This window comes from Hemicordylus capensis, chromosome 5 (assembly GCF_027244095.1).
Source record: "Hemicordylus capensis ecotype Gifberg chromosome 5, rHemCap1.1.pri, whole genome shotgun sequence".
NCBI classification, from domain to species: domain Eukaryota; kingdom Metazoa; phylum Chordata; class Lepidosauria; order Squamata; family Cordylidae; genus Hemicordylus; species Hemicordylus capensis.
In genome coordinates, this window is record NC_069661.1 from 14,141,506 (window position 1) to 14,155,326 (window position 13,821).

Sequence of the window (13,821 nt, forward strand, 5' to 3'; positions counted from 1 at the left end):
GAGCAGTTCACACACAATTTGGGTTTTTCATAGCACATTACTTTAAATTTATATCCAGGGTAAAAAAAAAGTCCACTATTTGCATCTTTTGGGGACAACTTTGAGTTTGCAGTAAAGCCTCCCAGTAAACTCAAGGTAAAGTCTGCTGTGTGAAAAAGTCCCAGCCAATAGGGAATGCATGCTTGCCAAGAGGAAACAAAACCTAAGAATGCCAATAGGAAACTCAAGCTTGCCAAAGGGGAACAAGGGGGAGACCACTGCTTGCCAGCATCCTTGAAATGCTGCACTCCTGTCCCCTGTCCCAAGCTAAGGCAACAATGAGAAGCGTCACTTTCCTATTGCTCATAAATGGGAAAATAGGGGTCTCCCCATCGCTCCCTATTGGCAAGCCTGAGTGTCCCACTGCAGTGGCTTCCTTTTGTTGCCTATTGGCAGTCCTAGGTTTTCTATAGTTCCCTACCAGGATGTGGTTTAGTATCACCTGTGAGGACTCTAAGTGCTCAACTTCTACACTCTAGAAGAGTATAAGCCCTACTGAGTTGCAAGCCTGAACCACAAAAGAGACTGAGGAGCTGAAGGGTAATAGCTCTGTCTACTGGGGGTGGAGGAGAAAACGGATGAAGCACAACATCCAATTCTCCCTCAAACAGGGATGCCCGGAGAGCAGGACAGAGAAAAGAACTGCGTGAGTGCCTTTCCTCAAGCAGAACAACGAATGCTGCCCCACATACATTCTGGATCAATCAATCAGAAATAACTATCTCTGTTTAGGGCTCGCTGTCAGCAAAGTATATTAGAACGCCCACTATAGCCATACAAATGCAGGAAAAGGATGGCGCGGGTGGGGTGGCGGGGTTGGCCGGGGGTGCAGCCAGATCGCGGCAAGCGATCTTGAAGATGAAGAACCTGCTATCGTTTTCACTCCAGCCACCGCCGCCGCCACCGCCACCGAGGGCTAAGGTGGCGAGGCGAGTCTGCCCTGCCCAGACACCCGGAAGAGAGGCCAGGAACGGGGGGGGGGGAGCAGAGGGCGGCGGAGCCTCCCCTGCATGCCCAGGGGAGGGGAGAGACAGAAAAGCAGAGCGGGGCGGGCGGGCGGCCTCATTTGCCAGACACCGGATCTGCCCCGCCTGCTTTGCTGCAACCCCAGCCCGGCGCCTGGAGCCTATTTTCAGCGCCCAGACCGTACAAGGAGTGGCGGGAGGGAAGCGGAGTGGGCCCAGGACGCAAGCCTCCTTCCCCCGCTCCCTCGCCTTGCCCCACTGACAGGGCCGGAGGACCGCTCACCCCCAGCCCACCCGCTTCGTTTCCCCAGGGAGGGGGCGAGAAGAAAGGAAGCAGCAGGAAGCTTTCCTCAGATTTCGCCGCCGACGCTTCCTCTTCCTCCCGCTCCTCCTCCCAGGCCCCTCGCCCTGCAGCTCGCCGTGGTGCCTCCCCTCACCTTCTCCTCGTCCGAGAGCTGCTCCTCCAGGTCCGCCATCTTTTCTCTCCCTTGGCCGACCACGACAACGTGCAGAGGCGGCGGCGGCACCCGGACCAGCAGCAGCAGGAGGAAGCGCAGCAGCAAAGGCCCAGCTGCCTGCCTGCCTCCGCCCCTCGCTCGAGCAGGAAGGGCGGGGCCGGGGCACCGGGCGCGTTCTCGAGAAGGCGGAGGAGGAGAGCGCGCAGCTGCTGAAGGGGGGGGGCAGCTGAGGAAGCGGGAGCGAGGTCGCGGGCACGCGCCCAGAGTCTGAGGTCCTCGCCTGCCCTGTAATGCAAGGACCCCAGTCGTCCCATCTCTCACTCCCTCCTTTCCTGTAGGGCTTTCGGATACCCCAGTTCGTCACTTTAGCATACCTCGCCAGATTTTTCTACTTCCTCCTCCCGCCCGTTAGGGTTTCTGACACACGATTGTCATTATTCCATAACCTGTCAGATGCACAGGAAAGGAGGGGATGGCAAAGGGAGCAATTATTACTACGCTGTCCCTCAGGGATTTTAAAAATCATTATTCTTAGTGTCATGGTTTCACTCTGGGTTCTTCTGCCCCTGCCCTTTCTGTGTTTGCTTCCTAGTGTTTCTCCAGCGGAGTGGAGGAATCCAAACCTTAAGATTTTCTGTTTAGGATTTACTGTATTCAGAGGTGCACCTAGGTAATTCGGGAGCCTGGACCTAAAGGCCTTTGGAGGGGGCCCCTGCTCCCCCCGCCCGACACATGCAATATTTTTAACATGCGAGTACTTGAAGGTGAAGTCACCTTAAGTGGCGCAGCAGGGAAAATGCTTGACTAACAAGCAGAAGGTTGCGTTTGAATCCCCGCTGGGCAGCAGCAATATAGGAAGATGCTGAAAGGCATCATCTCAGACTGCAGGGGAGGAGGCAATGGTAAGCCCCTCCTGTATCCTACCAAAGAAAACCACAGGGCTCTGTGGGCACCAGGAGTCGAAATCAGCTTGACGGCATACTTTACCTTTACTTGAGGGTGAATCTATCTATGTGGTTGCTAAGAGTGGACACCGACTTGAAGGCACTTAATCAATTAGTCAGTCACTTGAGGGCAGCCACCTAATGGCGCTGTGGGGAAATGAATCCCCACCAGTATGATTCCCAGACTATGGGACACTCCTATATCGGTCAGCAGCGATCTAGGAAGATGCTGAAAGGCATCATCTCATACTGCCATGGTAAACCCCTCCTGTATTCTACCAAAGAAAACCACAGGGCTCTGTGGTCGCCAGGAGTTGATACCAACTCGAGTCTACACCAACTCAGTGGCACAACCAACCAGCCATATTTATGTAAATATGTATTAGCAGAAACATGTCAACACACAACTTAACATATCCCCACCCCACACATTTCTTTCTCCATGCCCCATGTGGAGTCCAGGGTCTCCACAGCCCTTGGAGGCCCCCATATCCTCTTTAGTCTGTCCCGTGTGGTATGGTTGCCCAGCCAAACATGATGATTAATTTGCAAGGGAGCGGGGGCCTCCAAAGGCCTTTAGATTGAGGCTCCAAAATTACCTAGGTGCACCTCTGTTTCTCCGCATGTGCGGAGAAAGGGGAAGGTGCGGAGAATGTGCAGAGAAAGGTCCAAAGGAGGCTACAGATAGGGGCATACACTCATTTGCGAGGGAGGAGGGGAGCTGGAAGTAGCTCTCCCTTGCCGCCCCGCTGCTTTAAGGTAAAAAGGAGAACTTTCTCCTCACCCCACCGCCACCCTCCCCACTGCAGTTGCTGCCACCCCATCCCGCTGCGCAGTGGCATTCTAAAGTAAAAGGGGGAACTTTCCTCTCGCCCCCTCTCCCTGCAGCTGCCGCTGTGCAGCCTTCGCCACCCCCATCCCACCACTGTGGTGGCTTTTAGAAGGGAAAGGGAGGACCTTCCCCTCACCACCTCTACCCTTGCTGTGGCAGTGGGGTGGCAAATCCTTGGCCGCCTATGGGCAGCAAAAGGCTTAATCTGTCCCTGTTTAAATGTGTCGTTTATTCACATAGCTTACATTTTTTATATCATCTGTGAGTTGCGTCTTCACTGAGTGCCCCTCTCCCATTTTGTGGGTTTTCCCCCCACACTTCATGCACTTAAATTCAATAGTCCAAAAAATGGGTTTGAGTATAGCATTAAGATGATTTTTCAAAAAGTTCGTTTGTCCTTTAAAAGATGTGAAATTACAAGTTAAGGTACCCATCTTAACGTCCCTACCACTTAAGCTGTAAAGGCTTATAAAGGCGTTTAGATCCAGGCTCCAAAATTACCTAAGGTGCACCTCTGCACCCAGGTATTGATCATGAGAATGACCTTATAGTATTTTTATAGAAGCTTCTTCTTATGAGGCTTGATCTTTAAATATTGTTCACAATGATAATAACCCATGGTGCAGTATAATTTCTGGATTGGAGCCTTGAACACAACAGTTTCCCAATATAGCTTACAGCTAAAGTAAATACTGAGGTGTGAGAGGTCATCTACCAGAGGCAATTCATGACAAAGTCAGATCTATTTTATTTTATTTTATTATTTGGAGCTATTGAGAAGTAGGGTTTATATCTATGCAAAGCAGATATTTTCAAAATATTTAATGGTTTTGTTATGTTGACTGTTGTAGGGGAAAATTTATTGTTTGGAGTATCTCATTAAATCAACCATTTATTAAACCAACCATTCTTCGGGCACTGAATATTTTTCAAAGATATGCTAAGATATGCTCAGAACCAGAATGTACTAACTAGATTTATAAATGATAACCAATCACAGTTAATGCTTTTAGACAGAACAGAACTGTAGTCATACACACTGCCTAACTTTTCACTGTAATGGAAAGGAAAGGAAAGGTTGTGCCATCGAGTCGGTGTCGACTCCTGTCCTGGGGACCACAGATCTATGTGGTTTCTTAGGTAGAATACAGGAGTGGTTTACCATTGCCATCTCCCATGCTGTATGAGATGATGCCTTTCAACATCTTCCTACAAACTCCCAGAAAAAGTGACTTGCCCAAGACCACCCAGAGAGCTTCTTGGCTGAGTTGTGCCATTGAATTGACTCCTGGCGACCACAGAGCCATGTGGCTTCCTAGGTAGAATACAGGAGAGGTTTACCATTGCCATCTTCTGCTCAGTATGAGATGATGCAGCATCTATATCTGGTGGCGCAGTGGTAAAACTGCTGCCCTGTAACCAGAAGGTTACAAGTTCGATCCTGACCAGGGGCTCAAGGTTGACTCAGCCTTCCATCCTTCCGAGGTCGGTAAAAATGAGTACCCAGAATGTTGGGGGCAATATGCTAAATCATTGTAAACTGCTTAGAGAGCTCCGGCTATAAAGCGGTATATAAATGTAAGTGCTATTGCTAAGTGCTATTGCTATATCGCTGCTGCCCAATATAGGAGTTTCCTATATTCTGGGAAACACACCAGCGGGGATTTGAACCAACAGCTTCCTGCTCTCTAGGCAGGTTGCTTTCCCGCTGCCCAGGACCACAAATGCACATACATGAGACTCATTCCTAATGAAATCACCATGTTTCATGTAAGGAAGCACTACCAAAGGAAACCTTTCATTGGGCAAACAGATTCCAAGTAATGAAAGGACGCTGGGATGAGTGATAATCCCTTCTTTCAGAAATAGGGATACTTCATCCAAGTCGGTGATTCCTGAGAAATCCAGTAGCAAAATCAAATTAAAAATTACAATATTCCTCATATTTATTTATTTATCTAACTTGTATACCGCCCAAACTTTTGTCTCCTGCCGGTTAACAATGACATAAAAACAATTAAAACAAATATCAAAGGTTAAAACAGTTTTAACAATTTTAAAACAGCATAAAATTACAAGCTACAAATTTAAAAAGCTTGGGTGAAGAGTTGGGTTTTCAGATGTTTTTTAAAAATAGCCAGAGATGGGGAGGATTGTATCTCAGCAGGGAATGTATTTCACAATCTCGGGGCAGCAATCGAGAAGGCCTGTCCCCGTGTGACCACCAGACGAGCTGGCGGTAACTGGAGACAGACTTCCTCAAGTGACCTCAATGGGCGGTGGGGCACATAAACGAAGAAGCCGTTCTCTTAAATACCCAGGGCCTAAGCCGTTTAGGGCTTTATAAGTTATAACTAGCACTTTGTATTCTGCCCGGAAACCTATTGGCAGCCAGTGTAGCTCAGTCAACAAGGGAGTAATGTGGTCTCTCCAAGATGACCCGGAGACCAACCTGAAGTTTCCGGACTACGTACAAAGGCTGCCCCACGTAGAGCGCATTACAGAAGTCCAGTCTGGAGGTTACCAACAAATGTACCACTGTTTTGAGGTCATTGATCTCGATAAACAGGTGCAGCTGGCATATCAGCTGAAGCTGATAGCACCCCTGACTACCGCCTCAATCTGAGAATCCAGGGAGAGGTGTGGATCCAGAAGTACTTCCGGACTGCAAACCTGTTCCTTTTGGGGGAGTGTGACCCCATCTAGAACAGGTAGATCAAAATCGTCTCTGGAGTTCTGAGCCCGCACAATAAGTACCTCCGTCTTATCTGGATTCAGCTTCAGTTTATTCTCCCTCATCCAGCCCATTACTGCTTCCAGGCAGGCATTCAGGGAAGATATGCCATCTCCTGAAGAAGTTGACATGGAGAAATAGATCTGGGTATCATCAGCATACTGATAACATCCTGCTCCAAATCCCTTGATGATCTCTCCCAGCGGTTTCATGTGGATGTTGAAAAACATTGGAGAGAGTACAGAGCCTTGAGGGACATCATACTTAAGCTCAGATTTTGAAGAGCAACAGTCTCCAATCGATACCATCTGGAATCTGTCTAAGAGGTAGGAGCGGTACCACTGTAAAACAGTGCCTCCAACCCCCAACACCCTCAGATGTTCCAGAAGGATACTATGGTTGATAGTATCGAAAACCGCCAAGAGGTCCAAAAGGACCAACAGAGTCACACTTCCTCTGTCAATTCCCAACTGGAGATCATCCATCAGGCCGACCAAGGCAGTCTCCACCCCATAGCCTGCCCAAAAACTACTTTGAAATGGGTCTAGATAATCAGTTTCCTCCAAGACCGCCTGGAACTGAGAGGCCACCACCCTCTCAATTACCTTGCCCAGCCATGGGAGGTTGGAGACAGGCCTATAGTTGCTCAACTCTGAGGGATCTAATGTAGGCTTCTTTAAAAGAGGTCTAATGATTGTCTCCTTGAGACAAGGAGGCTTCCTGCCCTCCCTCAGAGAAGCATTTATGATTTCCACCAGGCCGCCTACAACAGCCTCCCTGCTAGACAGAACAAGCCATGTTGTACAAGGGTCAAGAGAACAAGTGGTAGGCCTCACCGCTCCAAGCAGCTTGACCACATCCTCAGGAGTCACAAACTGAAACCGATTCAGTCGAACCACATAAGAGGAGCTGATGGACACCTCCAATTCAGACATTGAATTAATTGTGCCGTCTCCATCTAAGTTGGCCCGTATCTGAGAAATTTTATCTGCGAAAAATTCTTTAAACACATCACAGCGGATAACTGATGACTCCAAATCCTGGTTCAAGGGAGGGGGGCAGATACGAATCCCCTCACAACCCTGAACAATTCCGCCGGACGTGAGTTTGCAGAAGCAATATGGGCAGAAAAGAACCACTTCTTTGCCGCACGTATCGCCTGAGCATAGATCATTAAATGTGCTCTATGACATAATCTGTCAGATTCAAGTCAAGTCTTTCTCCACTTGCGATCCAGTCGCCTACCTTGCCGCTTCAGCCCCCTTAGATCTTCCGTATACCAAGGGGCCAGTTTTGAAGCAGGTCGGAGGGGACGCTTAGGAGCAAGCATGTCTACTGCCCTGGTGAGCAAGTTGTTCCAATTCTCAGCCAGACCATAAACAGGATCACTGGCAAAGCCAACATTAAAGCCCTCCAAGGCTTCTTGCAATCTTACCGGATCCAATAACCTCTTTGGGCAGACCATTCTAATAGGCCCCTATAATGTACTATAATACAGTACATTATAACTCATAAAATTTACAGAACAAATGTCAAATGTGACCCTTATAAATCCTTTGTTCTCCCCTCCACTCAAAGTATAAAACACGGTGTTTAGGCACAGTTATAAAAATCTGGATAAGGTTTCCCTTTCAAAATTATATGCAGCATGCCTAGTCATAGAATAAAAAATTAAAAGACTTCTGTTTTAGTTTTAGTTGTATTTTGTTGTAGGTCTTGTTTCTGTTTTAAAGTGTTTTTAATTGTGTGTTTTACATTATTATTTTGTGAGCCACCCAGAGAACAATTGTTATGGGGTAGCCATATACACTATTGTTTATTAAGTGTTTGCAGGATTGGGCACTCTGTATCTACAGCCAAATAAATTGAAAATGTCATCTGTGTAGCTGAATGAATGTTTGATTATTGCCAGAATGTCCTTAACATATTCACAACATACATTTGTAGTTTCAGAATTCTTTTTTTTATTTCACCTCCTTCCTTTTTCATAGTCTAGTAACAATAAACAGAAATTAGCCGTGTCGGGCACAGAACATCTGTGCCTCCGGCGGCCCAACCACCCGCCACTGCCTTTTTCTTCCCCCACCACTGCTTTCAGCCCACTTCTCTCTCCCCCACCGTCACTTTCAGCCCACTTCTTCTCCACCCCTGGCCGCTTTTGGCCTGCTTCTTCTCCCCCCAGCCGCTTTTGGCTCGTCTCACCCCCCGCAGCTTTCGGCCCGCTCCTTCCCCACCCGCTGCTTTTGGTCCACTTCCCTTTCCCCCCACCCGGCCGCCTTTGGCCTACTCCCCCCGCCCTTTCGGCCTGCTTCTTCTCTTCCTCGGCCACTTTCGGCCCGCTCCTTCCCCCCTGCTGATTTTGGCCCGTTTCTTCTCCCCCCCCCCCCGCCACTTTCGGCCTGCTTCTTCTCCCCCACCCCCGGCGCTTTTGGCCCACTTGTCTCATGCCACTTTCGGCCCACTTCTTCATCCCCCCGGCCACTTTCGGCTCACTTGTTTCCCACCACTGACGGCCCACTTCTTCCCCCTCCCCCCGCTTCTCCCGCCCGATTCACCGCTGCCACCACCGACCCACTTCTTTCTTCCACCACCTGCCACTTTCTGGCCGGCCAGCCACTGCCGCCATTTTCTTCCCTCCCACCCATCCCGTGGCTATCCGGCAGCTCTCCAAACTCTTGCAAGAGCTGCTACACATAGGATTAGCCACGGGTATGCCATAGAGAATTAAAGTTATAGAAGATGTCCCAAGTGGAGAGCCAGAAAAGAATCATTGTTTGTGGCAACATTTTCCTGCTGTTTTCCAACTGTCTCACCCATAAGAAATGAACATGAAGCAGCCCGGTGGTGTGTAAAATGATACTATCACATTGAGGCTATTCACACAAGCAGCCAACCCAGGCTATGGCAGCTCTGCCTGGGTTGGGCTCAGTGTTCCCTCTAACAGGGATTCCCCGATATTGTTGACTACAACTCCCAGAATCTCCAAGCAAAAACCATTATAGCTGGGGATTGTAGGAGTTGTAATCAACAATATCTGGGAATCCCTGTTAGAGGGAACACTGTTTGGGCTGCTCGTGTGGAGTGCCAAGATCACTCCTGATCCAGGCCCTTCTGCCTCTGCTAGCCCAACTTTTAACCCCTTAACTGGGATTAGAGCGTGCGAGCACGCCCTCAACCCCAGGTCCAGGGTCATGTGTATGCTTGGGCTGTGCGCAGCCCAAGCACAGAGGTGGGCACCTAGAACACCTGCTAGAGAATAGCGTAGTGGTTAGAGTGTTGGACTAGGACAGGGAAGACCCGAGTTCAAATCTCCATTCAACCATGAAACTCACTGGGTGACTCTGGACCAGTTGTGTCTCTCTCAGCCTAACCTACCTCACAGGGTTGTTGAGCTGAGGCACTCACCTGGAATGAATCCCCCATTCAGGCTACTCTTTTGTCAAAGACACAAACACTTCCACCCAGCCAGAAATCAAACCCTAGAAAATCACCAGCCCTAACAAACTTAGTTTGTCCTTCCCCTCTTGTTTTTCTGGTTATTTACTTATTTGTTTATTATTTCTTTGCTGTGTTCCCTTGCTTGCTATCTTCTTTAGGAGAGAAATGCAAGCTTGTTACTTCTTCTTGCTCCCAAACCAGCAGGCAACTGTCTTTTCTCAGGAATGTCACTGGAATGTCAGTGTCCGCTAAGAATACTTCCCTTCGCAAGGAGTTTCAGAAGTGGGTGGTATACCACTACAGAGAAGGCTTGAATGCATGTCATCAACATACAGAGGATGAAAGCAGTGTTTCCTCTAACAGGGATTCCCAGAAGTTGTTGACTACAACTCCCAGAATCCCCAGGTGCAATGGCTTTTTCTTGGGGATTATGGGAGTTGTAGTCAACAATATCTGGGAATCCCTGTTAGAAGGAACACTGGATGAAAGCATGAGTAGGGCCTCTTTATTTATTATTTATCTATTTATTGAATGTTTATACCGCCTAGTAGAAAAATCTCTAAATCTCCTGACAAACTCAAGGCACAAGGAGGGGTATCTAAGAGATTGGGATCAGCACAAAGGGTGACCTGCTCCCTACACCCAAGTCTTTCCCTTCTGGACCACATATCTGCCACTCCATCACTTTCCTCCATTAGCCCTAATCACCACCAAATATAATATAGAAATTAGCCACACTTAAGGCTAACCACACTGAAGTAAGAACAAAATTTAGGCTTAAGAATCTGACCAGCCTGGATCTGTTCTGTCTGTGAAAATACTCACCTGAGATCAGTGATTGCATCTTTCTCCTTTTGCACCTCCCAAAGATTTGTCTGCAACTCAATTACAGTCTGCCTTAAAGTGAATTTCTGTTGTTCATGTTGCTGTGCAGCCTGCGGGAGGAGAAACAAGATTATGAAACTTTATTGAATACAGGATTAAATACAATTTTGAGGAATCAGCATGACAAATTGTTTGCCTGACATGTCAAGGTTTCAGCAGCAGTGCTAGAGGAGAGATCTTCAGAGCAGCAGCTGACAACTGGAATGAAACAAAGCTTTTCAGAAGTTCTTTGCTATCAGACTTCCAGCTATTCTACTAATTTAGCAAGTGTCCATTAAACATAGCAAATAATTCCTGTCCAACAGATGAGCCAGAGGAGTCCTACTTGTATCTTATAGCTAGCTCTCATCAACATCTACTGACACACATTCCGCATTATACACTAATTATATTATGCATTATACACTACTTTTTATACTGGAATATTGCGGGTGAAAGATTTTTTTAAAATGTATTTTTTTTAGCAGAAATGCTGAATATAATCAATAGATTTTGTTATTGTTCTCAACAGATTTTTACATTCAAAAATCAGATCAATAATTCAAACACATCATGCCCAACAGAAGATCTTTCTGATTCAAATTTACTATGATTCAAATCTACTATGTATAAATTATTCAATAAAATGAATAATGTTTGAAGCTGAAAGTCTACACATTTAAAACTGTTACTTTCCATTTGCAAGCACATTAATTAAAAATTCTATGAAATATATTTCTTGAACTTCCCTATAAGTGTAATCTATACAAAATGACAATACCCAGTTGAAAGGCTGCACCTCCTAGTTCTTAATGCTTTTACAAATGTACAATCCCCTGCATTCCTCAAGATAAAGTTAAATAAATAGTTACATTGCCTTTCCACCCGAACCAATCCAAGGAAAGGATGGTAGTGTTGGAGATGAAATTCCAGTGCATTGACCTTTTGCACCAACTATTTTAAAGACCACTAGGGGCATTGGGAGTAGAGATAGTGAGTAAGGGTCTCCCTAGCTATTCCTACCTTTGTGATTCTAGAATTGCCTCTGAAGCATGGAGAATATTGAAAGAGCAATGTGGGAAAGTCTCACATAGTACTGGGGTTCTTTTGTTTAAAAGGCTTTGCCAAACACGGCTAAACGAAGGAGGCGATTTCTCAGCCCACATGGCCAGTCTCTTGGAGACTAACAGACTTCTAAGAGAATATAAATGTGAATTGAATGATTCTATGCTTATTGGACTAATTTTGCAATCTTTGCCTAAAAGTTTTGCCCCTTTGACAATGGCTTTGGAAGCATCAGGCTCAGAGCTTAAATTGCAAAATGTTGCAGTTAGTCTAAGGAATTTCAGTTTAAGGAGAGAGGAAGAAAATTCTCAAACCGAAAGTGAAAATGCTAGTTTTTACAAGCAAGTAGAGGCATTCATTTGCATAAGAAGAGAGCGTGAAATTCAAAAGTGAGGGTCACCGTGGTTACTGAACCTGTTACCATGGCCAGAGGCGCTCTCACCCCTGGTCTTGGGGCCGAAGTCCAGGGCCTTCACACCCCCTGGGGGCCTCCTAGTCCTCTTTAGTCTGTCCTGGGTGGTGTGGTCATGGTGCCACGCCACAGGCACACTCTGCGCTGGACGGCCGAGTGCAGTTGTGACCTGCACTGGGTGCTTTAGAGACAGAGGGGGGAGTGGGAAAGTGTTAGTTGCATGTTGAAATGTTTCTGCTAATGCATAACTGCATAAATATACCTGTTACGCATTCTTACATTCTTCTGAGTTCAGTTGCTGTTTGTGCCCTCAAAAATCCAAATGTTAAAAATGCGACATGTGTCAAGGTGTGTGGGTAGGGGGATGATGCTTAACTTGTGTGTGGAGTGGGGGGGGGCTCCAAAGGCCTTTAGGTCCAGGATCCAAAATTACCTAGGTACACCTCTGGCCATGACAACAAACAAAGAGACTATTCAGAGCTGCATGGTCACTTTGAAATACAAAGGAAAGACTGATAAACAGGGAAAGAAAGCCAGCCACTCTGAAAAGCCAAAAAAAAAAAAAAAATGGTGATAGCAGACCTAAACAGGGCAAAGGCTATAATGTAGGATTAATCACAGACAAGGAACAATTTTTTATTGTGGATTCAGGCGCAACTGAGAACATCCTTAATAATGCTGATTGGTTTATTGAACTAGACAGAAATTATAACTCAACCCTTAACTTTGGGAGATGGCAGGGAATTAATCATGAGAGGGAAAGGAACTGCAAAAATCCTCTGCCAAGGACCTAATGGTGAAGTTGAAGAAGTTTCAATATATGATGCACTCTTAGTCCCAGAAATGCAAACCAATTTAATTTCAATCGGGCATGGAATTAAGAAACGATACAAGGTAATTTTTGAGAATGAAGCATGTTATATTTCCAAAGATGATGAATTAATTATGACTGATCATATGCATGAAGATGGACTTTTTCTGAGTTACTGAACAAGCTAATGTAGCAAACACATGCCAACACAGAAACTGTGATCTCTTGAGGCATCGAAGATTAGCACCAGGGGCGTAACGATAGGGGGGCAGGCAGGGCACGTGCCCTGGGCGCCACTCCGGTGGGTCATGTGGGGGGGCACAAAAAAGTGGCATGCCCCCCCGACCCCCCCGGATCGCGCGGTGGCTGGTGGGCGGTGGCGGGACTTGGGAGTGAGCACGGTGGCAGCTGGCGGGCGGCGGCGAGACTCGGGAGTAAGCACGGCGGCAGTGGCTGGCGGGCGGCGGCGGATCGCCGCCGAGTGTAGCAGAGAGACGCTGAGGCCTGCCTTCTGGCCTGGCATCGCTTCCCAACTGAGCAGGTGCGCTTTGTAGTTGGGAAGCGATGCCGGGCCAGAAGGCAGGCCTCGGCGGCGCTCTGCTGCACTCGGCGGCGATCCGCCGCTGCCCGCCAGCCACCGCCGCCGTGCTCACTCCCGAGTCCCACCGCCGCCCGCCCGCCAGCAAGTAACTTGGTAGCAGGGAGCAGACATGGTCCATTTGTTCAGAGGGGGCTGGGGAGGGGAAAACAAGTGGCTGGGTCTAGGCCTACACAGTCATGCCTGCCTCCAGTAGGCCAAAGCCAGCCCCACCTGTTAGGGATTGCCCTTTTTGCACTCCCACGGCAGCTCACCTGAAAACGATCCAGCAGGGGAAGAAAGTAGAGTTGACACCTGGGCAGGTGGCCTGGGGAACCACAGCAGCCTCTGCTGGTGGGAGGTGGCACTGCAGGGGGTTCTCTCAGGCCTAGGGCTGTATCTACCATGATAGCCTCGGGCCTAGTTAGGATATAACCTTCAACATTTCGTAGATGGAACTAGGGATACTGTTATCCTCTCTAATAAAACGCTTGGTGTCCGTCCGTGGACGGACACCAAGCGTGCGTTCGTGCCTGGCCTGTTCTGGGCATGCCCAGAACAGGGCAAGGGAGGCACGAACGGCAGGACCCGGCGGCCATGTTGGGGCCGGGAGAAGGAGAAGTGGCCGCCACCTACGCCAGGAGGAGAGTGCAGGAGAGGCGGCGGCGCAGCCGTGGCCACA

General features: G+C 48.0%; 1 protein-coding gene across 1 annotated transcript in view; it reads right to left on the minus strand.

Moving 5' to 3' along the window:
* The window catches only part of CAPZA2 (capping actin protein of muscle Z-line subunit alpha 2), a 36,338-nt gene extending 34,692 nt beyond the window's left edge, over positions 1-1,646 (minus strand). The window contains exon 1 of the mRNA XM_053252450.1: positions 1,442-1,646. Coding sequence (XP_053108425.1) covers positions 1,442-1,480 — 39 coding nt within the window. The 5' untranslated portion in view covers positions 1,481-1,646. The remainder of the gene's footprint in view (positions 1-1,441) is intronic.
* Between the last annotated feature and the right edge of the window lie 12,175 nt (positions 1,647-13,821).